The sequence below is a fragment of the Buteo buteo genome, chromosome 9 (assembly GCF_964188355.1).
Source record: "Buteo buteo chromosome 9, bButBut1.hap1.1, whole genome shotgun sequence".
NCBI classification, from domain to species: Eukaryota; Metazoa; Chordata; class Aves; order Accipitriformes; family Accipitridae; genus Buteo; species Buteo buteo.
The window spans coordinates 14,825,974-14,848,632 of NC_134179.1; the positions used below are offsets into that span (position 1 = coordinate 14,825,974).

At 38.1% G+C, this 22,659-nt stretch overlaps 1 protein-coding gene across 1 annotated transcript in view; it reads left to right on the plus strand.

Moving 5' to 3' along the window:
- PLCB4 (phospholipase C beta 4) overlaps positions 1-22,659 on the plus strand; it is a 97,746-nt gene that overhangs the window by 54,699 nt on the left and 20,388 nt on the right. The window contains exons 26-32 of the mRNA XM_075035452.1: positions 1,672-1,876; positions 6,205-6,293; positions 6,742-6,892; positions 9,630-9,679; positions 9,801-9,866; positions 17,490-17,605; positions 22,112-22,187. Coding sequence (XP_074891553.1) covers positions 1,672-1,876; positions 6,205-6,293; positions 6,742-6,892; positions 9,630-9,679; positions 9,801-9,866; positions 17,490-17,605; positions 22,112-22,187 — 753 coding nt within the window. The remainder of the gene's footprint in view (positions 1-1,671; positions 1,877-6,204; positions 6,294-6,741; positions 6,893-9,629; positions 9,680-9,800; positions 9,867-17,489; positions 17,606-22,111; positions 22,188-22,659) is intronic.

Genomic DNA, 22,659 nt, shown 5'->3' on the forward strand with positions numbered 1-22,659 from the left:
AAAAGTCCCATAAACTGCAGGGTGCACACAGCTTCAGTCTAAAAGGGGGGTACCTGTATGTCATGGCCTGGGGACAGTGGCTGATGCCATATTCCTCAGACTTTCTGCTGTACTCTGCAATGAACAATTACATGTTCGCACATTCTCTTGAATACTGTAAGTCAGCCAAGAGATTATTTTTCTTCATCTCAGGCCCTTATCAAATCAGGCTTAGCACTGTAATCAAGACATACATTAATGACCAAGCAGAGAGTGGCATAAACACAGCAGGAACAATTACTCTAGTTGGAGGAAATGAAGGTGTGGGGTACAGAGTGCTAAAATTTCCTGAGGGTGGAAGTGCATGCCAGGATACCATAGAATAAATGAGTGGAGAGGGAATGATAAGCTACTTAGTCCCCAGTCCTGCTCCCTAGCAAATCTGTATCAGAGCCCATCATGTAATGAAAGATGTGCTATCTGTGGCCTGCAGAGGAGAGATCTTACCTGCCCTATTTGGGTTACAGTGTTCTCCTCAAGCTGATGTTTAATCCTACACAGTTGCTCTCAGGTAATGTGTTTGATTGTTCTTCTGTCACGTGTTCTTGTTTTTATTTTAATTAAAATAAAGCTTCAGTCGTTCTAACCCAAGTTCTGTGTTGTCACTCTGTGTAAGGGGGAGGACGGGGTGAGTGCTGGTGGTAACCTGTGCTGGGAGTGCTAAGTTATAATCAAGTAGAGCAGGATATCCGTGAATAGCTCAGGTGGGTTTGGAGACCAAAAGCATACTTTATTTTGTGCCCTCTAAGACTGAAAACAAAAGTGGCAGGGGGAAAGTCTAAGGAAGATAGTAGACGCAGTTTACTTAGGTCTTCCCTTTTGTCCCATAAGCGTTGATGAATAGAGCCAGGTAAGGAAGGAGTGGGAAGACCTTTCCCAGCATATAGTCAAGGCAGGCTGGCAGAGAAGCTGCACGTCTCGGTTAGGCTGTCTTCTCACTGCTCTGGGCACAGAGGCAGCACCTTTGTTCCAGGGAAGGCAGGCGATTTTTTTGTTACTGTTTTGGTCAGTCCAGATGGGGGCTGACAGATGCAGATAGCTGGCAGCATCCCTGCCCACCATGCATACCATGTACCTTTCATGTTGTGAGTACAGCACACCCACTTCTACTGGCAGCACGCCATTTCAGCAGGTCTGTCACCCTGTCCTGCCCTCCTCTGTCTGCTTCTTCCCTTTGCAGTACCCATAGTTGAGCATGCATCCCCATCAGCTTACGCTTGCACTCTGTCCGTTCTTCATTGCCTTTTTGGATATCTCCCAAATCCCACCTTCCTGTCATAATTCTTCCTGATCCAGCACTACTTACTCTTCAATTGCTACGGTATCTCTCATTTCCCATGTAGTATTTACCTGCTGCCTTATCCACGTCACCAGTCTTTGGTAACGAAAAATAAATATGCAAAATATTTAGCTAGTGTAACTGTAAGCTGCAGGATGTGCATATTCTGAAATCTGCCCATTTAGGATAAAAAAAAGCTTTTATAGGAAAGATAAAGTGTGCAGTTTGCAGGGAATGACATTATCTTACAGTGATGATAGTCTGGCATACAAAGTGAATGCTTCAAACATGGGAGGCGGGGAGGGTGCCCCTGTATTAGTGTCATTGAATTTCTTCATTTTATGGCTTTCCAGGTTATTCTCCCTGATCTTGCTGTCCTGAGAATAGCAGTGTATGATGACAATAATAAGTTGATTGGTCAGAGGATCCTGCCTCTGGATGGTCTGCAAGCAGGTTACAGACACATTTCCCTTCGGAATGAGGGCAACAAACCACTCTCTCTTCCAACGGTTTTCTGCAACATTGTGCTTAAAACATATGTGCCTGATGGTTTTGGAGGTGAGATAACCTGTATCTCAGCGTGCTGTAGATCCTGAGTGTTGGTGTGGAAGTACTGAAGTACTGTGGTATCAGTATACCAGCCGGAAGCAGACACACAATGCTGGAAGATTGGAATGATTTAGTGTTTTAACTCTGTGGAAACCCTGCATATTCAGTTAAGAAATCAACTTTCAGACCAAGTGCCTGCCTCAGTGTTAATGATAATGACATTTATCTGTTAAATGACAAAATAATACAGAAAATAAGCTAATACAAGTTAAGTCAGTTTGATTTTAGGAAGAGTCGTCGTCTTTTTTTTTTTTAATTACATTTTTTCTGACATAAATATTTGTAGGGTTAACACGTACTTTAGCTATATTGTTTGGCCTAGAAGTACAACTGATGCAGAATCTAGACATGCATATTTTCAAAGAAAACCACTTTTGTATTCTTGAGAATATTGGCATATTGTTAAAATGGACAGTGAGATAATTCAGCATCTGAAACCTTTCTGCATTTTTTCTCTCCCAGATTTATATGGTTTTAGTGTGGTTTAATTATTTTTGGGTTTTCAGGAAAGTCATTTTTAATCTGAGCCATTTCTATGATTAGATTGGCAGGGCTACGGTCATTTTTACTGAGCAGTGGCAGATTGCCACATGTGGATAGGAACAAACATCTGAGAATAATCATTACACCACTTAAATCAGTGTAATGGGTAAGTTCACCCTGAGGGTGTACCTGTGGGAAATGTTTTCTTCACTGCAGATGAAATTTGCTTGTACATTAGACAATACGTAAACCATTTAAAACTGTAAAACAGAAATTGCGCTAAATGTTAGTGCTCTGACTTTGCAGCGAAATGAAGTTCACCTTAAAGCTGATGGGTGAAACATTATTGATAAAAATGATGTTTTGCTCTTTGCAAAAATTATCTCAAACTTGCTGCCTATGCAAAAAATTACTGCTACTTCTCTGAGTGTCATTTCCATAGTGCAAACCGGAGAAAGGGAAGGCTTACCTAACATATTAGATAGTGTATCTTCAAGCCTATGTTTGCTGGTATTTATTTAGGCTTTAAAAAAAATGAACAGGCCTAGACTTCAGTAACAATATTTCATGGAAAAGGTTAAGCATTTACAGAAACATTTGTGTTGTTCATATTTGGAATCCTGGTTGCTGGCAAGTCAGCTGGAGTTTTGCCACAGGTCTTGGAGTACTACCATGCCTTTGTGCAGCATGTTTCGTCTGCAGTATTTAACTTCAGGGACTTTGACTCAAGACAAATGTAGGCTTCTGCTTAAGCTTGAGATTCTCAAGGCAGTAATTGAACCATGAATCTAAGGGACACATTTAAGCATGTGCTTTAATTCTTTCCTGAACTTAAGCTTTTGACAGTAAATGACTCAGTTAAAATATTTTCTAAACTAAGGACATGCTTCTGATTTTTTATTTTCTTTTTTAAACTGTATTATACAAATTCAGAAGTGAAAGACTTGTTTTTCAAAGAGAATTTGAACACCACTTTAGAATTTGCAAATTATGTGCAATTCAGTACTGGTTGATCTACTATGTTATCAGCATTTCTACAGATGGCTTATCTGGTAGAGGTGAGGACAGAAAAACATTGCTACCCCTAAATAACAGTATTATTACAGTAAAATGCTACTAGAATGAGAGAACTGATTGTCATAGCTTACTGTCAGTGTTGGGAAAAACGGACTCCATATTAACATGAACTAAATGAGTTCAATTATTAGTTCTCCTCTCCCTTCCCAGGTAGTTTTGATGTGTCTCGTGCATTTTTCTTATCCATAAAGAACAACAGCATGATGAACAACTGGGAAACAACTCTCGACACTGGGTGGAATCATTAGTATTCTGTTGGCATGTGTTTTTTAATTACTTAGCATCTGCAATGAACCTCTCATTGTTTTACGAGCTATCATTAGGATCTCTGTGGTTGTTTTAGCAAACCTGTAGAAAGGTATAGCTCAATTCAATAGCTGCCTACTTTCTTTTTTTTTTTTTTTTTTACCCTGTATGAGTAAGATTTAAAAATTTGCACCGAATAATAATTAGAATGGGAAATGCATTGTAGGCTTTAAAAGATGCATAATTTTATTTTTCATATAACAGTAATTTTTTGTGCTTTATTTGCATCAGCTACTCTGTTCCCAACAAAACACAATACTGGCACAAATTAATGCAAATGAAGTAGCATTCTCCAAAGAGAAGCTTCTGTAATAGAAGTCTGTACATAAGTAAGCGTGGCTGCTTAGGTTACTGGTTAGTCCTCTGTAATGTACTCTTCCAGTTATTTTCCTAGTTTTAAATTTAATTGTGATTCTTCTACAAAATGCTGTTCCCCACCCCCTTACCTCACTGGGAAGAAAGAAAAATGTAAGCACAGGACAAATGACAATGTGAGTAGCAGTGATGAGTCACATCCCCCTTGTAGAAACGGTGAGCCTTTGGTGATGTGCTTGTATGGTTAGTAATACAATTTACAAAGGTCTCGCTCTCCCAAACATGTTAGTCATTTTTACCTTGAAGCTCGTGATAATCAGGTCCCATTTTCAAATGACGCATCATGTTAGCAGGGTAGTCCTGGATTTTCATTGAAGAGTGCATGCCAAGGACGAAAAGACACCCTTACTAAGTTAGGGAAAGAGGAAATGGTGCTGAGCTACAAGACCATTGCTATGGCTGAAAATAAATTCTACATGGTTTTTGTGTATATGAAGTAAGTTTCAAAAGACATCATTGCGTCACAACAGTTATTGGAGACAACCTGTTTGTGTAGATAAAAAGAGTTGTCAAGGGTAATGCCATGTATTTAACACAACTTTTGTTGGAATGGGAGCCCTGTCTGTGCTTTTTTGGCTTGAGAAATGCATCCGGTGACTTCAGAGGAACGTTTCATAGAACAATTCAGGTTGGAAGGGAGAGGATATAGTCCAGCCCCTAGTTTGCACAAGAAGGATAGCAAGTTTCTTCCTAGAGCTTTTGATGGGTTGGATATGTTTACAGACCTGGTCAGTGGACCAGCTTCTCTGTCTTGCATCATTGTAAGCTCACTTGGAAAATGGCCGAAGAGGTGACATGAAACATGGGCAAAATTCAAATGATGATGAAAACCGTGAGTGTCAGAACTGTCATTGCAGAAATAATGGCCTATTGTGCTAGTGAGACCATCTAAAATATAAGGGCACAAAAGCATTTGTTTTTTACTCATAAGCAGCCAAGCATAGGGCTTTGCAGCATTCTGCAAAGAAACAGCTTTCTTGCAAGTGAAGCACTGTCCATGGTCCTCCTAATGGTTATGACAGAAAATCCGAGTTAATTAAATGACAGTATTTTGTAGTGAATGATGAGTCAGTCGGTCTGCAGCATTCAAACTTCCTTTCTTAAGTTACTGCTCTGACAATGAAGGCTTATTAACTGAGACCAGTGACTCTTCTCCATAATACTGAAGTTAAAGTTTCAGAGGGATGATCGAAGCAGATCACTGCTGGGGTCTCTGAATGCATTATTATTGCAGGTGCTGAATCAGTTTGATTTGTAAAATCATTTCTTGCTGTGGAGGCCCTCCTTTGCCATTTGTGAATTCTTTGGCTGTTGAAATTAAGCATGGTAAAGATTCATGTGTCTTTGTCTTCCTGTAAACCTGTGCTTGCACATTTATCACCACATATGGAAAACAGGTCCAATAATCTATACAGTATCCAGTGCTGGGTAGTGCTATGATACCACTAGTTGTACTGTGTCATGTGCAAGATTCAAATACTGGTCATTATGGTTCACAGAAAAGCCATTTCACAGCCTGTCATGATCCAGACATGGAGCATCACAAAGGCAAGTGAGAATAGATTTCTCTGATTGCTTTAACCACCCATCTGAAACTGCTATTTAGCTAGCAAATACAATGGCATTTTCTATAATTCCCTGCAGTCCCAAGTCAGTCAGCACCCCTTCGAATAACCAGGAGACAAAGTTGTTAGTGCTTTGTGGCTCAGGAGTTCCCATTCTAGTCTCAAATTCTAGAATCATCAACTGGGAGTAAATCAGGGTAACTTTGGTCTGATGGAGTCAGTGGATTTTTCCTAAATAAGGTACCTGGATTAATACCACTCCCTTGGTGCACTGTAAACTGATTCATGTTCCTAGTTTGTTCAAGCGCTGTGGCAATAAGTGCTTTCAGTCCTGCCAAGTTCACTACAGAAAGCTGGACTATTGTTGCAAGCCATGGCTCATAACAGCAGGGGTAGAATAAAGCTCTTGTAAAAGATTAATTTCCAAATGCCTCTGAAGATCATAAAAAGTTGATTATCTTTCTCTTACAGATATTGTGGATGCTTTATCAGATCCAAAGAAATTTTTGTCTATCACAGAAAAAAGAGCAGACCAAATGAGGGCTATGGGTATCGAAACTGTAAGTAGAACTTAGTGACAAACACAGCCCATTTATGTTCCTGCTATGTTCTTTGTTTTTTAAAGTAAACTGGTCCTTCTCCAATCGATGCATGTTACCTCATAATTTCTCATTTTCAAATATAACCCTCTTTGTCCTGCTCTGAAATACATTGGCTTATGTTAGTTAACATGTACTGAAATTCCATTCACTAACTGACTTTTCACAGATCGTATTAATACATCCCTTAGAAGTAGAAATTTTAAGAAATGAGAAAGGAGCCATATTTAATAGGTAGCTATTTAAAATAGGTTACAAATACTTTACTGAATATAATGTTGTTTGAAAGTATTTTGCAACTTTCTTAATTGTGTTTAAAGTAAGCAAGTTCAGAAATTTCCCATACCCCAACTTTTGTACTACAGGTAAAACAACAATTAATTTATTATTATGTGAATGTTTCTTTCAGAGTGATATAGCCGATGTACCAAATGACACTTCAAAGAATGATAGAAAAGGAAAAGCCAATAATGCAAAAGCCAATGTAACACCTCAGAGTAGCTCTGAACTTCGACCAAGTACCACCGCAGGCTTTGGATCTGGGACCGATGCTAAGAAAGGTAGACAAAAATCACATGCCACTCCCTCAGTTCTGAAGTGATTCAGAAAGTCACAGAGAGTACTCATTACACAATTCTAGTTTTGCAGTTCTATTCATTCTTATCCTTTTAGAAGGTAACTTCTTTTACCATTGAGAGTGATCTTTGTCTAATTGCAAATAAATTTTGTATATTACTAAAATGGCTGTATAAAGCCAATACAGCTTTATTTTACTAAGTGACCTCATTGTGTAGCTGTATACTTACTGCCAATAGTAGTAACCTGTGTGACTCTGGGAGTAGTTTACTGAAGATCTACTGGAGGAACGCCAATAGGAATAACTATTTTCTGGTATACTCCACAGAAACTTCTCTACTTTTTTTCTTCCTCCACAAATCCCTTGGCAGAGTTGCAGATTTAAGTAATTAAAGATATTTAGAATTCATTGGATTCTGTAGAGATTTCCCAACAATTAGAAATGTTTTCAATGTGTCATTCTACTCTGAATAGGGATTATGGAAATGGCATGTTTACTGTAAAAAATATCCATATTAAATGTGCTCATTTATGAGTGAATAAGTATTTTTTTCCTCCCTGTTCACCATTCACTCTACAAAATCATCTTATAGAGTCAAATGGGATTACTTGTTTCTCTCATTTGATCACAGGTAATGAAGATTAAGTGAGAAAACAAATTTGTACAGCTGAAGGAAACACAATAAATATTTCTGTTAATGGGCCACGAGAATTAGAATCTGGTTCACTCTCTTTCATCCACCTTGGCCCAAAGGGATCAAAAGGAGTGAGAAGGTGCACTGACTGCTCTTGTTCTTAAACTTAAGCAGACATGGCTGAATACACACATGTGAAGGGACCTCTTGAGAAACAAGAAGGCATTTCTCTGGAGTCACTTTTGGCAATAAAACAGGTCGTTTCTGACACCTGAACTCTTTCAAAGTTCTTCCCTGGTGTAAAACCCAGATTATTTTATGCAGTGAGGTGTTTCCATACTTCATGTATCATCACCAAGATGCACAAGTATTAGTTTTATTGTGCATTAATTAAGCATGAAATTTGCTGGGGTTGGCAACTAATTCCTGGTTGCCATGGAGTCAGGCCTGGTGAACAAAGTAAATGAGTCTGCATTTTAAAATAAACTCCTGAGGAAGTTTGTTTAGAACACAGCGTGCCTGATGCAGCCCTGGTCTTAAACCAAGATTTCAGTACTTACGCATTCTTGTCTGCAACCATTTTTATCCATATTCTTGCATGTCAAAATCGAGCCATTCATTTTTATATCCCATGGTAACGATCCTTATTTTTTATTACTTATCTCTATGATCTTTTAAGATCTGAATAATTCTACTATTGTTAAAATATAATACTCACATTACTATTGGAAATTACATATCCAGCAAGATACGGTAAGGCTTTCAAATGCACAAGAATGTCAGGGGTTTTTGTTCTCTGACTGAATTTCAGTGATAGTTAAGTGATTTGTGTTTTTGAAAACTTCAGCCTCTATCTGTGCCTAAATCTGTTCCAGTTTCATTTACTAGACTAATGTTAATACCATATAATTGAGCAGAATCTCATGCTTCTAAGAAAATAAAAAATTCATGTTCCCTAAGGAGATTGCCTACCTTCCCTCCCTCTCCCCTTTTTTTTTCTTTTGATGCATCTGAATATTTTCCAGTGAAATTCACCTTAAGAGACAGAAAGTCCTTTTTAAGGCAGGGGGATCTTATAGTCCATAGACACTATTAAGAGCAGTTGATTAAATACGTTTGCAGTGTATTTATGTATAGGCAAACATTTTTGTGTAAGAACTCAGAAAAAAACCCTATGCATTACAGCTCTCATGGCGTTGGATTGACGTATGTATTAATGATTAAGGTAGGATGTGCTTAGTAGTTTAAAAAATAACCATAATATATCACGAAGCATTTATTAAAGTGTAAACATGAAATGAGATTGGGTTTTGTTTGCATTGCAGTTAAGGTGATCAAAATATGTTTTCATTCATCTAAATAGTACTGTTAGTCTTATATGATAGAATTCCTTGTTGTATTGAATTTTCATAAGAATTTTAACTTTTATAATTTTGTTTTTCCTCCATTTTTAACTCTCCTTTAGTCTTGGAGTGTACTGTTGCTCCTTTTCTCATAACCTGGTATTAACTAAAATGCCAGTTTTACCTCCATTAACATACAAGCTGCAGGTAAATTTTCACTCCTATGATTTTTGTGTCTTAAATTGAGGAGAAGGAGTATACCTAATCTCAGTTAACACTTTATGTAGTCATGTAGAACCTTACCCAAGAAGCCTCACCCCTGAAACAAGTGGTGCCAGAGCAATCTCCAGCTATCGACCAAAATTCTGAAGTTTGCTCAGTTCAATTTTAATGTACGTAAATGGTTTGCTGTGTGTTCAGAAAAGGATCTTTTTCAATTCTTAGATTGCTGTGTTTCGACACTTCAGTCCAGAACTGTAAGAGATCAAAAAGCACTCATTGATTCATTTCTTTTTTCACAAGGCAATTGATTGAGCAGTGCATTTGAAAAGGAAATTAACTGTATCTTAGCTATATCTTGATGAAAAATTTTCTCATTAACCTGCGATTATTTTTCATGTAGTGAAAAATATCAGTTGATTGCTAACTTAAATGTAGGTTTCTGTGGTAAAACTCAAATTTAGAAGTATGAGATATACTAGTATGTGTGAAGATTTAGATAAACTGTATCAATACCTTCCTAGGTATAGACCTTATTCCTCAAGTGAAGATAGAAGATTTAAAGCAAATGAAGGTAAGCATGGACACAAGCTTTTCAAGATGTGTTCCTAATTATTTGTTTTAAGTAGCCGGGATTTTATCTGGTTAAAGTCAATATGACCAGAGAAAAATTGATCCAACTTCTCTTTTTGTAGGCTTATATAAAGCATTTAAAGAAGCAGCAGAAAGAGCTGAGTGCCTTAAAGAAGAAACATGCAAAGGTATGATCATTAAGAGCTCTCTGAGCAACACACTGTAATAGAAGAAAGTTGCAGTGCTCACTAGCACAGACAGCTCTTAATTAAACTGTAGCGAAAAACTAAGGAACAGTAGTTGGACCACCAAGAAAGGCATATGTGTTTTAAATGTACTGAAATATGCTCCAGTGAGCAAGTTTTGCCTTTAGTAACCCTTTGTATGTCTCCCTGAGTTTCAGTGCACATTTGTTTGACCCGTATAAGCATCCAAAGCTCACCTTTTTCAGGTAATGATTTTATCTAGCTCCCTCTTGCATGACATATTGACAGGCAGCTTGGGGAAAAAAGGCGGTAATGATGTGAGAAGGTGCTGCATCAAAGACAGGCACTGGAAAAACTGCAAAATCACTAAAGAGAACAGGAATGTGTAACTGAAAAATGAAATGCTCTATTCTTTCTCACTTAATATCCATGCTAACCACTTCATAGTCAGCTTTTTGCTTGGTACTCTTGGTAGTGATATCCCAAATGCTTATAACACTATCACAAACATACTTTATATTAGAAAATCACAGCCAATTTTCTCCTGCCCCATTAGAAAACCATTACTCTTGTTACAGAAAGAGGCATAACAAGTGAAGAAAGCGTCTTAAGTTCTGAATTTTGGCAATACATACAAATCCATTCTGGACTTCTGTGGCAGTTATTCCCTCGCTCTCTTTGATTACAGATTTCATTGCACATCTGACGTAATGTAGTTGCCTGGGCATTTTTAATATCAGTCTTTGTGTTTATTTTCATGACCGTTGTTTGTTTGGGCATGGGACTCTATGTCTGTACAATGAAGTATGAAGAAATTACTTGCAATAATTGGCACTTTTGTGGGGCTCGCAGTATTAAAAGTAGTATAAGAAAGTTAAATAGTTACACTTCAGATTCCTTACTGACCCTATGCAGAAGGGACATGAGTGATTTCTCCATTTTAGTGTTGTGTGCAGAGCCCATGCTCCAGAAAATGTGTCTATCATCCACACTGCTGGGCATGGACAGTTTCTAGACCTTCATAGGACTGATCTTTTAGGGGTCTTCTTTTTTTTAAACACTACTTTCTCATTCATTGGACAACATCCAGGAGTTCGCTATAGCAGCTTTTTGCAAAGAAAACGGTACCATGGTTATGTAGAAAATAGCCATACTCAATGATCTGTGTCCCTGATATGTGACCCACACTAGTGTAAGGATATCTTAGCCAAGACTGTGCTTGCTAATGTTAAAAAAAATTGATCCATCTGTTCAGGCTTGCACTTGCTCCTCTAATCTGAGGAAAAAATTGCCAGCCATAACCTGTAAATGCTGTGCACTCAGAAGGGCTTTCAGCATTAGCTCAAGCACAGCTATTTTAGGTCTGAGCCAGCCTGTGTTCTGCTGGTCTTAAGTACAAAGTGCAAGTCTGTCCTAACAAGAAAGTGCCTGTCTAGAGCATGCCTTGCTAAAGGCTCCAGCAAGGGCAACTTCTTGAACTTGGAGAGGAGAGTCTGAGCAGAAAAGTGTGGCCATGTTAGCTCACAGATGATCTTAGGGAAGTGCCTGGTGTACTCATCACTGTTTTTAATGCATTTTATCAGCTGGGACAGAGCAAGAGAGCTATGCAGTTAGTTATCCATTATCAGTTTGAGGAAGCCTGTGTATTAAGCAGACTGAACTTGAAAGTTCCAGAAATAGGTTGGCTCTCATTTAACCATAGACACTCCAGAGATCTGGAGGAATAAGTAAACAGAAGGGAACTGTTCATGTTGTTTAAGGAAAGAAAAATCCAATATTTTCCCATCTAAAGTTGGCCTCGGAAAATGCATTCCGGAAAATGAATGCATCTAAGTGTGGGAGAGCAAGTTGAGAGGAAAGAGCTCTGATCTAAGCAGTGTAGGAGCTAATCTGGTAGCCCTGGGCAGAACTATCTAAGGAAGACGACAAGAGTAAAGGTCCCTTTACTGACAGCATCCACTCAGTGTGGAGAAGTATTAGCAGCTCCACTGAAATGCTGGCTGGTGGAGGCTGGTTGCTCTGTATGAAAACATGTCAGTCTTGTTTTCTCAGGGTATAGGACTGTTAGAAACACCACATTTCCAGATTAATAGAAAAAATAACTGGTGTGAGTCTTTTCAGGATGCAGAACTCTGTGTATTTTTTGATGCTATCTTTCTTTTTATTTACTTCTGTTCAGTATTTCAGCCATTTTGACTCCAGCAGCACAATAAAATTCTCCTAACATCCCTCTGCATGTTATCACTAATTTGTTTTTCCTACGTGGCATAGCTCCTTACAACTGTAATACCCAATATACACACACACAGAGACACATCACATACAGTGACTTCACTTTATGACTGTGTTGTTATTAATCTGTTTTTTTAAGAGGAGGATGTTTGGGCAGGTGGAGGTACAACCTTCAGTGTTCCTTTTTTCACTTTTGTGTAGGAAAAATAAGACGTCTCACCTAAGTAGGATAAAGATCATTAGATTGGTGGGAAGACCACTGTTCTTAGTATCACCATTACTAGGCAGCCAGTCTGTGACTGATTAAATTAAATTTGCCCATTCCCTACTGTCAGATTAGTGGCTTGCAAAAAAATGCAGAATTTTGGATTTCACAAAGTCTATGAATAGTTGAGATTTTACTCAGGATTGAGAATCATGTAAAAGGTACATACATAAAGCTCTGCAAAGACAGGACAATGCTTTTAAAGAAATCTTGAAGGATTGTAAGGGAATAATAGAGCATGTAGAAATTAAAGGCAGGACAAACTGTAGTGAATACTGGAGAGCGGCAATATTTTAGAGCAAGTTTCGTTTCAGAGTCAGTGTGCAAGTATAGTTTGTCCACTCCAGAAGAACCTGTTCACTTCTGCAACAGAGCTGTTGCCTCTAGTTTTTGAACCCAGTCCTCTGCTTAGTTTGTGGCCTGGCTTTGAATGAAAAGAAAGTTGAAGGGGGGAGAATGAATATTCCCCATGCTGGTTTAGTTTCTGAAAAGGTAAGTCTGCATCATTATGACTGAGGTAGCATTGTGCTGCTGTTGGGATTGCTAAAGAACAGATGATTGCTCTGTGAGCAAAGAACATGATCCAAACCTCAGCCCATTTACTTGCATTGTGAACTAGTTTCACCTAAAAGGGCATTCTGAATCTGGAATGAGACAGGTCACCATGAGAAAACAGTGTAGGTTTGCCAGATATGCAAAGAACATGGGACATAATTCTTTAAAAAGGGGGGAAAAAAGCCAAGGAGTGTGAAGCTAACACAGATTTCTTTGATGATACCGTGAGAATACAGTATTTTTAGGGGGGAACATGTTGCAAGGATTATATGTAAATCTTTGTAGTTAACTCCTGGGGCAAATTTTGTCATCTGTTGGACAGTGAGCAAAGCTGGTCCTATAGTCTGGGACAGGGAAAGGAAAAAAATTAGTAAGTGTCCCTGTCAAGAAATGACTGAGCTTTCTCAAGTATCCTCACATTCACAAAGGGAATTTGGAAAAAAACGTTACTTGTAAAGAAATGACTGTCAGCATTACCTTCTTGCCTGACATTATTGAAGTGCCACAAGAATCAGTGGGATCTGAGAAGCTGGTACCAGAAAGGCCTGGGATTCTGTCTGTGTGACAGATTTCATCATGGTCATGTTCTGTCACTTTAAAGTAGGCTAGCAGCTACTGCAAGGAATTTGAAGCTGTTGGCCCATGCATGGATTGTGTTCTTTTACATCATCTATAATACTGCCATTATTTAAGAGACAGTAAGGCAGTAGCAGCAAGATCTTCAAAAGTACATAAAGCAACAAAGATATTTTATCCTTCATGGGTCTGTTTAAAATCCAGGCATGTGAAATGCACCTTTTTGACACCCATAAACAGGACTGCCAACGAGCAAAACAGAATACTTTTGTAGTGGCACCTGTTTTGCAAGCTGTCAATCTCTGATGCTGTAGTATTCCTTTTGTTTGACTTTTGAAAAACAGTGGCAAATTAATGTAATGGTCACCATTAAAAAAAAAACTCCATGTTAGGAATAACTTTCTCTTGAATCTTAGGTCTGGTAACCTGTGCTTTTGGTGATTTTAAAATAATATGTCCAGCCACTTCTGCATATTGCAGAAATGATTTTCTTTAAACAATGCATTCATAAAAACACTACACTGGGCAGCTTTTGAAATAAAGTATTTCCTGCCTGCATTCCCTGAAGTAACTTTAATCTCCCAGTATGAATATTACTGTGCAACTACAGAACAGCTGCTGTGTCTGAATGATGTCCATTGGTTTATATCTTTTTTTATCAAGTTAGATCTTGAGTACTGTTTAGGTAAACGATCTGGGGTGGCCTCGCAGGTAGATGGGCTATAAAGGCAAGGAGATGTGCATACGTAGGAGTCTCAGTCACTGAATTCATCTGCTAGCAGCCTGCTTCTTTGGGCCCCTACTGAATTTTAATATTTTGCAGGGATGTCACGCAGTTTTTGTGCTTCTTGGATTAGATAGAGGAGGAAGGATAGTGAGGGATTATCTTGATATATTATCTAACAGTCAACAGCACAACAGATGATTGTGGTATACAGTTCTACAGTTCTAATGGTTTCTGACAAGACAGTGATAGTCACAAGTGCTCCCTTAAGGAATTTAATATGTTCCTAGACAGTAAACAGAACTGTGTAATTACCACCCAAAAATATGAATCTCAGAATTCATCTCCTGCTCATTTATATTGACATTGAATATATGTACTGTTTGAAGTAAAGCCTAGTGAAAAAATAAAATAAAATAAAAAAAATCCATTTCACAATGCAGAATCAACAGTACAAAAGACTGCAGGACTCTAGATTAATAAAGTTCTGCAAAATGGATTGTTGATTTGGAAATTATAGTTTCTTTTTTTTTTATTTCCTCATTATTGTATTCTGTAATGAGAATCCTCCAGACTTTAGTTTTCAGTTGTACACAGGAGTATTTGTGTTGCTTTAGGGAGATATCAGGCAGGAATAACAGTCTGTATCATAAGAACTTAGTTCCTCTTCTCTTCAATAGACTGAATTGTGATTTCTGCCCCGCCCCTTAATGGAACTGTATATGATTCTTTACTTTTTTTCCATGGATAGTTGTGATCAGTTAGGTGGCCTTTCAGAACCTTGGCTGAACTGTGGCGTCAGTTTGTTTAACGTAATCATTAGATGTAATTTGCGAATATATTCATGTAAAAGGCATGTGAATTCAAACTGCAAATTCAGGGGACTTCAGGAAATCGTGAGACACCTAGCTGAGGAGACTTTTATCTGCAAACAGATTCTGAATCAATCTAGAACACATTACCACCTGAAACTTTGCATCTGAAAACAAAATATACTGAGGGTGTTTTAAGATGCTACAAAACCACTCGTATTTCTTAGAATCTTGACAGAAGTTTGGGACGCAGAATTTGTGATGAATTTTCCTTTGAGCGTAGGCAGAAAATCAAACTTCAGCTAACCCATTTTAAATAGTGTTCCAGGGGTTGAAGGTCATATAATTCAAGGGATCTCTGGTAGGGAGTTGACTCCTAGCACTCTTTGTGCCGTGCATGTGGAGGTTGTTAGTAGCCCATCTTCCTCTTTCAGCTGTTCTTATGCTGAGCACAAACAAGTGCATGTTCCATGAACTGGATAGGGAGAAGAACCAGGGAAGGAAGTGAGGGGGATATGGTCCACGATATATCTGTTTCAGATACAAGATAGAGTTGTGTATGAGCAGTAAGTAGCAGTAGAGGGGAGTCTGCAAAAGATTACAGTGGGTTCGTGATAATGAGAGAAGGCTTAAATCATGGCTGTCCTGAGGGAAAAGCAGGGATTCTAGCTCTACGTGATGTGCCCTCCCAGATTATGGAGGAGCGCTGCATGAGTGGGCAGATGTCTCATGCTTTGCAATGTTTGTGCCTAGTCTTTTATAGCAGGAGTTGTACTGTTGTACTGTAGGGGAGAGTGGGTAGTTTGAGAGATGCTCTCAGTCACTTCACCTGTGGCTGGCTGGTGCTGTCAAGCTTATGTCATTCTTTTCAATGTCCATATTTTTTCCTACCTGGTTAGTCAGTGTAAGTACTCCCTGGTGAAGCTGGCATGTTTTAATGTTAATGGAGTCTATTTGTTTCCCTTTAAATCCTCTGCAGAACAGAAAATTCAGTTCCCCACTGTAAACACAAAATTTGGAAGCTGCATGCATTCCCCAGGGAACTGCTTGGCAGATGTTGGAGTGCTCAGGTACAGCCCAGGGCTAGATTTTTAAAAGCATCACAACGTTTGTATTAATGTTTTGGTAAAGTGAATGTAAAAGTCTTTAATTAGTATTTTTAGAGGAAGAAACGGTGATAAGGCAAACACAGGTGTATAGAAAATAATAACAAAGAACAGTAGAATAGCGAGGGTAAAATAAATGCAAAATGAGCTATAAAACCAAATAGATATAAAGTCCTGGAAGAGGCCATATTAATTAATGCAAGGCTTTTTGTCATGATTAGATAAAATGTGGAGCAATTGGATATTAATAAAATAATATAAATTAACACAACTTTTTTTTTCCGATTGTAATGTAAATTCAATATTTAGTGCTCTCTGTGGTAGTTAAATATTTGTATCATTATGAGCAGCTGTTTTGATAAAGGAGAATAAAAGTCAAGTTCAGTAATGAAGTCTACATGTAAGTTCTAAGTGAAGTGTGTTGTTTCTGGTACAGTCTTATAATGGAAAGGAACTGTCTGTATGCTAGACCCAAGTGTGTAACATGCATATTAGTGATTCATCTTCTCATCATAGGAACAGTTTTTTCTTCCCCTTCCATAGGTAACTTCCTCTGCCACTTCACCAATGTAAATCACATAATTATAGTAATGACAGGAGGTTAGCACTGATGTGAAACACTTCACAGGTAGCCCTTTATGTCCAGTTTATCAGCGTGTGCTGTATTACTGGGGGGGGGGAACAGGGACAATGGTTATTTGCAGCAGTCTGCATGTGTAGTTGAAAGTTGTATTGCACAGCTTACTGTTGCTTGCAAAGGGAGATGCTCTGCACCAAGGTGGAATTTCTTAATGATACGATTGCTGCTGTCATTAGGGGTCATGGGCCAGATCTTCGAATTTCAGTTGTTAATGATTTTAGTGATTGTTTGGACTTGGAGCTATTTGATTTGCTATGGCCAAGGGGCTAGCACTGTATTCAGTATGGGATATGTGGCGGGAGGGACGGGGACGACGGGACACTGGGTTGAGTTTTATTCTCCTCTGTGTTTAGAAACATTGAATGATATGATCTCAGCTTGTAAATCTGATTTTTTACATTGCACTTAAATGGACATTTATTCAAAAAGATGAAGTTTTTTCCCATCATCCTTTTGTTTTAAGGTAACCATATACCATATTTTTAAGGTCCGCTACAGATTTTCCTTTTTCAAACAAAGAAATATTCTAGCGCTTATGGTGGAATACCTGGAACCTCTAATACCACATGGCTAAACCAGATTAAATTCCATTGTCAAAGTTATCTGTTCATACACTGCACTGATATTTTTACACTGTAAGAAAACTAAACATTGAAAATCCAGCAACCTAATTGTAAGGTCCTACTGTTTTCCAGGAGCACAGCGCTATGCAGAAGTTGCACTGCACACAAATTGACAAAATAGTGGCACAATATGATAAAGAAAAGGTATCATACGAGAAAATGTTAGAGAAGGCAATCAAGAAGAAGGGGTAAGATATTATTTTAAAATATTTTTTTTTAGACTTAAAACAGTTTTTATGCTTTTGTGGTCTGGAATAAAACATTTGTAAAAAGGTCATTCATATGAATGAATTGCAGCTTGAACCAGCATCAAACTGAGTATGAGCTGCTTGAAGGCTCTAGCAATGGGCCATCAATACTGTACTCACTTTGCCTTTCTCTAGTCTTCTGTATCAGAGTTTGAAAACTAAAAGCAAAGGAGTTACCTCAAATTTTTATTTCTGTGGTCTGATCTGGTCTCACTGCATTCCCCAGGGAATGTCACTGTTGTGTTCAGTGAGAGCAGACCAAGGTCCTCAATAGTTCTAATGACCAGAGAGAAGCAATTATTTGATTTGGGGAAAAAGCTGGCTTCTAAGTCCGGAATGTTTTAGAATAACAGAGGTTTGCTCTGCTGTCAAGTTGAAGTTTCTTTTTAACAAAAAAACCCTTCAGATCCCCAGCTGGGATAAATCAGTATTACTCATTTGACTTGAGTGAAGCTGTTCGGGTTTGCACTAGCTGCTGGCCTGGAACATTATCTGTGTGAATCTCTTAATTGTCCTAGGAAAGTTCCTGGAACATACTGGTGGCTTCAATAAAATATCCCTCTTACAGTCCTGTTTGGGATTGTGTAGCAGGACCTGCTGTTGCCTTGCTGCTATTGTGTAATCTGGCAGCAGTTTCCCATCTCCATCTTTCACCCTATGACTGGCATTTCATTGAGACAGTGGTTTATACTATAATACTGTGACCTAAAGCAGGAATTACTTTATTTAGTTCTATATCAAGCTATGCTAATAGTAAGCCTTCATTTCATACTGTTGTCATCTGGCAACAGCATCTGTCAACTAACTCACTCACTGAATACTAAACATAGATGCCTCTTTGGCACTGGATTCTTCCACAAAGCCTTTTTGTTTTATAAATTATTTGGAATGGCAGTGGTTTTTGAGTGTGCATGTTATAAACTTGCAACAGAACAGAAATAAAACTGTCAGAAATAAACAAGGTAAGGAGAATTTTCCTCACTAAATTATTAAAAATTCACAAACTCTTTAAAAAGCTCATGTTGGTTTTTTTGTCCAAGAAAGGAGAACTGTAAGCACCGAAATACTTCTAATCCAAGTAGTTCCTTCCAGAAAATTACTACTTTTCCAAACAGAGACAAAACAACTACAGGACTAATTAACTAAATGTGGCTTTGATTCAATTTCTATTGAATATAACACAGCAGAAGGTTATTGATACAGCTGGATTTATAATTGCAGTCAGGGTATTTACTACAGTGGCAGTCAACTAAGCCCTGGACATTGCACCTTAATTATTGGGGGGAAAAGGCTTCCCTGTGCTCTGGTATTTAATAATCTCATACCAGAAGAGTCATGAATCAGTATTCCTGTTGGCTTGAGAAGAAGCCAGTGCCTCTGCCTGTCTAGGCAAAACAGCAAATTAAGGTGTGTCAGAAAGTTAAAGGTAGTAATGGCTGTCTCTGTGCAGTAAATAGTGGAAAGCGCTGAGTAACAGTGCTTTCCAGAGTAACCCCAAATGGGACAAGTATAAAAGTAGTTGATAATTTGGTTCCCAGTTTGAGATCACTTCATTGGCTACTTGCAGTAGATGCCAAAGCTTTTATGATAGTTCTAAATTATCATAAAAAGTTGAAATAAAAAAAAAAGTTGGAAATGACTGCTCCAGAAGCAGATCCAATACACAGCCAAACACTGTTCCTTGCCGTGACTCCATACTTTCCATGGACTCCAGAGCTCTTAGTCATCTGATGGCTTTTCAGTGTTACAATAATAACTATTGGTATCTAATTAACAGCCAAATCAAATCCACTATCAGCATAGACTTTCTGTGAAAACATGTTTAAATTCTGTATCAAAGTGTTTTAAGGGCTTCCTTCAGGGTCGTTATGTATGCAACCCTGAAAGCCCATTCAGCGAGGTACTTCTGCACACACTTCTCTTCACCCCAACTGTGCAGTATATTTAAGGACATGCTTAAAAGTGAACACATTGGTTGAGACTTAAAGACTTTATTGAACTGAAATGATCTGATGAATAAGGGGTCCTAGGTTCAGTGAGTACAGGACATGCTCCATTTCCTTGGCTATGATTTTGGAACTTTTACAAGCAATAACTGTAAAAGAACATGTAAAATGTGTTTTCAAGGTATTCATATTGAAATTGTCAGATACTTCCTGAAAAAAAGGCTTTTTGATAGCTGTATAGAAGACTTTCTCATATGATTTTACTGTGCAGTTTTTTTGTAGTCCATTTCTGCTACATGGTGTGACAAATGTCAACTGCATATTGTTCAGCAAAGTAGAATTTTTTAATCACATGCTAATTCACTGACAGATGGACAGGATTTTGCTCCCTGTGCTATTTCTGTTGTATACTTCAAATGCTTACAAATCTCAGAGAGGCTTTTGGGGATACGTATGCTCGTGTTCCCACTGTGAAATAGAGTTGAGGGCACATAAAGATCCTTCTGATTTATCGGGACTGTCCAGAAATACAAGTGTATGCGTGTGCATGAGCATGAACGTGTGACATTGGGTTGGGCTGTCCCTGGATACTTGTTCCCAACTGTGACTCGATGGTTTAACCATGGACTATGCCACTGCAGTTGGGGACAATTCTTGTTATGTCCAGCCTGGCTGGAAGTTGCCTTGAGATATAATGAAAGCTGCATTTCCAGAGAAGGGATCAGCTGGTGGGTTTGATGTCTGGGATCCTGAAAAGTCCAGTGATTGAACCAATTAGACTAATTTGGGATAAAATATGTTTGATTCACCTAAGAAGCAGTCTCTTTTGTAATGTATGACAAATCATATATGAATTATAGCCAGACTCTGATCGCAGCTACTCACATGCGTAATCAAAGACATTTTCTTTCCAGCCGTTTTTTTTCAGGCAGAGGTAACAGTAGTCAGAACCTGTCTCTATGCATTTATATTACTTCCAAAATGTCAAATGAATGTTAGAAATACCTACAAAGATTTCCTTGCTATGACTAAAAAATAAATGGCTAGTCCTTCTGGTGGCCCTTGGGAACACAAGGCACATCACACTACTATTTTCAGTAAGGGCTTTCCTGGTACTGTTTGATGATAAAATTTTCTTCTAATTTCCATAAGTTTAGCAGTACTTTGATATTAAAATAGGATTTAAACTTGTTAAGAGTTTCATAAATCTCCTTTTCTAGAGCAGACATGGATTAATGTTACTGCAGTCAAGCAATAACCATTCTTACTAGGGCCAGCTTCAGATGATAAAATGAATGTGGTTCCATCCACTCAGTGGAGTTACAGCATTTTACAACAGTGGATGATCTGACACAGAAATATTACAGTGATGTTAAAATAGACTCCTCTCAATATATTGTATTATTCCAGACAAAAAAACAGAGACTTCCAATGTGTGAATTTGTATTCTGTTGTAAAAACCCTTCACTGCAAAAAAGGGAACAAGACTGGTAAAGATGGAGCTTGTCAGCCTTCAAAAATTTATTGACTTTGGTGAGACAGTAATTGAAATTCCTGTTGTAGCTGCAATGGAATATTTTCTTCTGTACATCAGTCCCACCCTGTGCATGGCCCAAGTAATTGGGCTTAGTGATGGAAATTCTGTGGGTGAGAGGTAGAAGTCATCCATCTCCTAACCCACAGGCATGTCAGGGGAGCTCCAGCATGGGCCCTCTGCAGGCATTTTACTAGCCTGTTCCTTAGAATCATGCACTCCTGCATTAAACAAGCTTTGTAACTTGCGTTCAACCTCATCAACTTTACCCAGACACAGAGGCCATGCTGTATTCAGCTTATTGCAGGAGTGAGGGCTGTCTTCAAGATTTTTTGCTTTCCAAGTCATATAAGGTATCTTATGGCTTGGATTCATCCACATGGGTTGGTGTGGTCTGCGAGGGTAGTGAGGCCCCCTTCTTTGCAACCCACTCACTTCTGTTTTCTCACAGAGGGGCACTTAGACTTTCAATAGGCAATCAAATTTAGTATGCCCAAATTGTTGCCCTGTGAGGTAGTTATTCAAATGCCTTATTTTCTCTGCCTCAAACTCAAAAAAAAAAAAAGAAAAGAAAAAAAAAGTAGCAAACATTACTTTTAAAACAGAGGATAAAATCATGGCAAGGCAATGAGTATGCCTGTTAAGTTTTCAGGCAGAAACTGGTTTCTCTTGGCAAGGTATTTTAAGCCTGGAAAAGGAACCAAGTACCATAAATGGAGATGCTTGACATATCCTCAGCAACAGAATAATTGCTGGGCCAAATTAGAATTAATTGTGTGGTATTTGAACTGAATGATCATTAATCCAACAATATTTTGTAAGTTGTGAATAAATTGCCAGAAGAAATAATTTCATTCCAATATGCTGCAGCACTTCAACTTTGATTAACATTTTAATTAGTAAGAGCTGACTGAATGGGAAGATGTTTAACTTGTGGCACACATTTGCAATTTTCTTTTTTTTTAGAGGAAGTAATTGTCTTGAATTGAAGAAAGAAACGGAAATTAAAATTCAGGCACTAACATCAGATCACAAATCTAAGGTAAGCAAACAGCCAATTTTAATATATGCAACATCTGAAAAAGAGATTTTGAGACCCAAGTGGTAGTTAATTTTTTTGGAAGCATATGAATGATTTTCAGCAATAATAACATGTTGAAAAGAATGGGAGTAATCGAGTATCTAAAAGTGTTTCTTAAAAAAATTTAAAAAGCAACAACAATTTCCTGCCCTTTTAACATTATTGAAGAAAGTGCCATATTCATGCCTCATGAAACTAAACTGGTCATTTGTGACAGTTCTAGCTAAACAAAGAGACAAATATATTCTGTGTGAAATTTGGATGCTAAATACTGTCTCAAAATATATACATAAAGAAGTTTGTTTGTCATTTTTCCTCATTGTCACCATGGACAACACTTGCTAGTCTGTCTCTTGGGGAAGGAGGAGTCCAAGTTGCTCTTGAACCACGGGCCTTCTTATTTCTAATATTTTTTTCTCCATTGCTTAGTTGC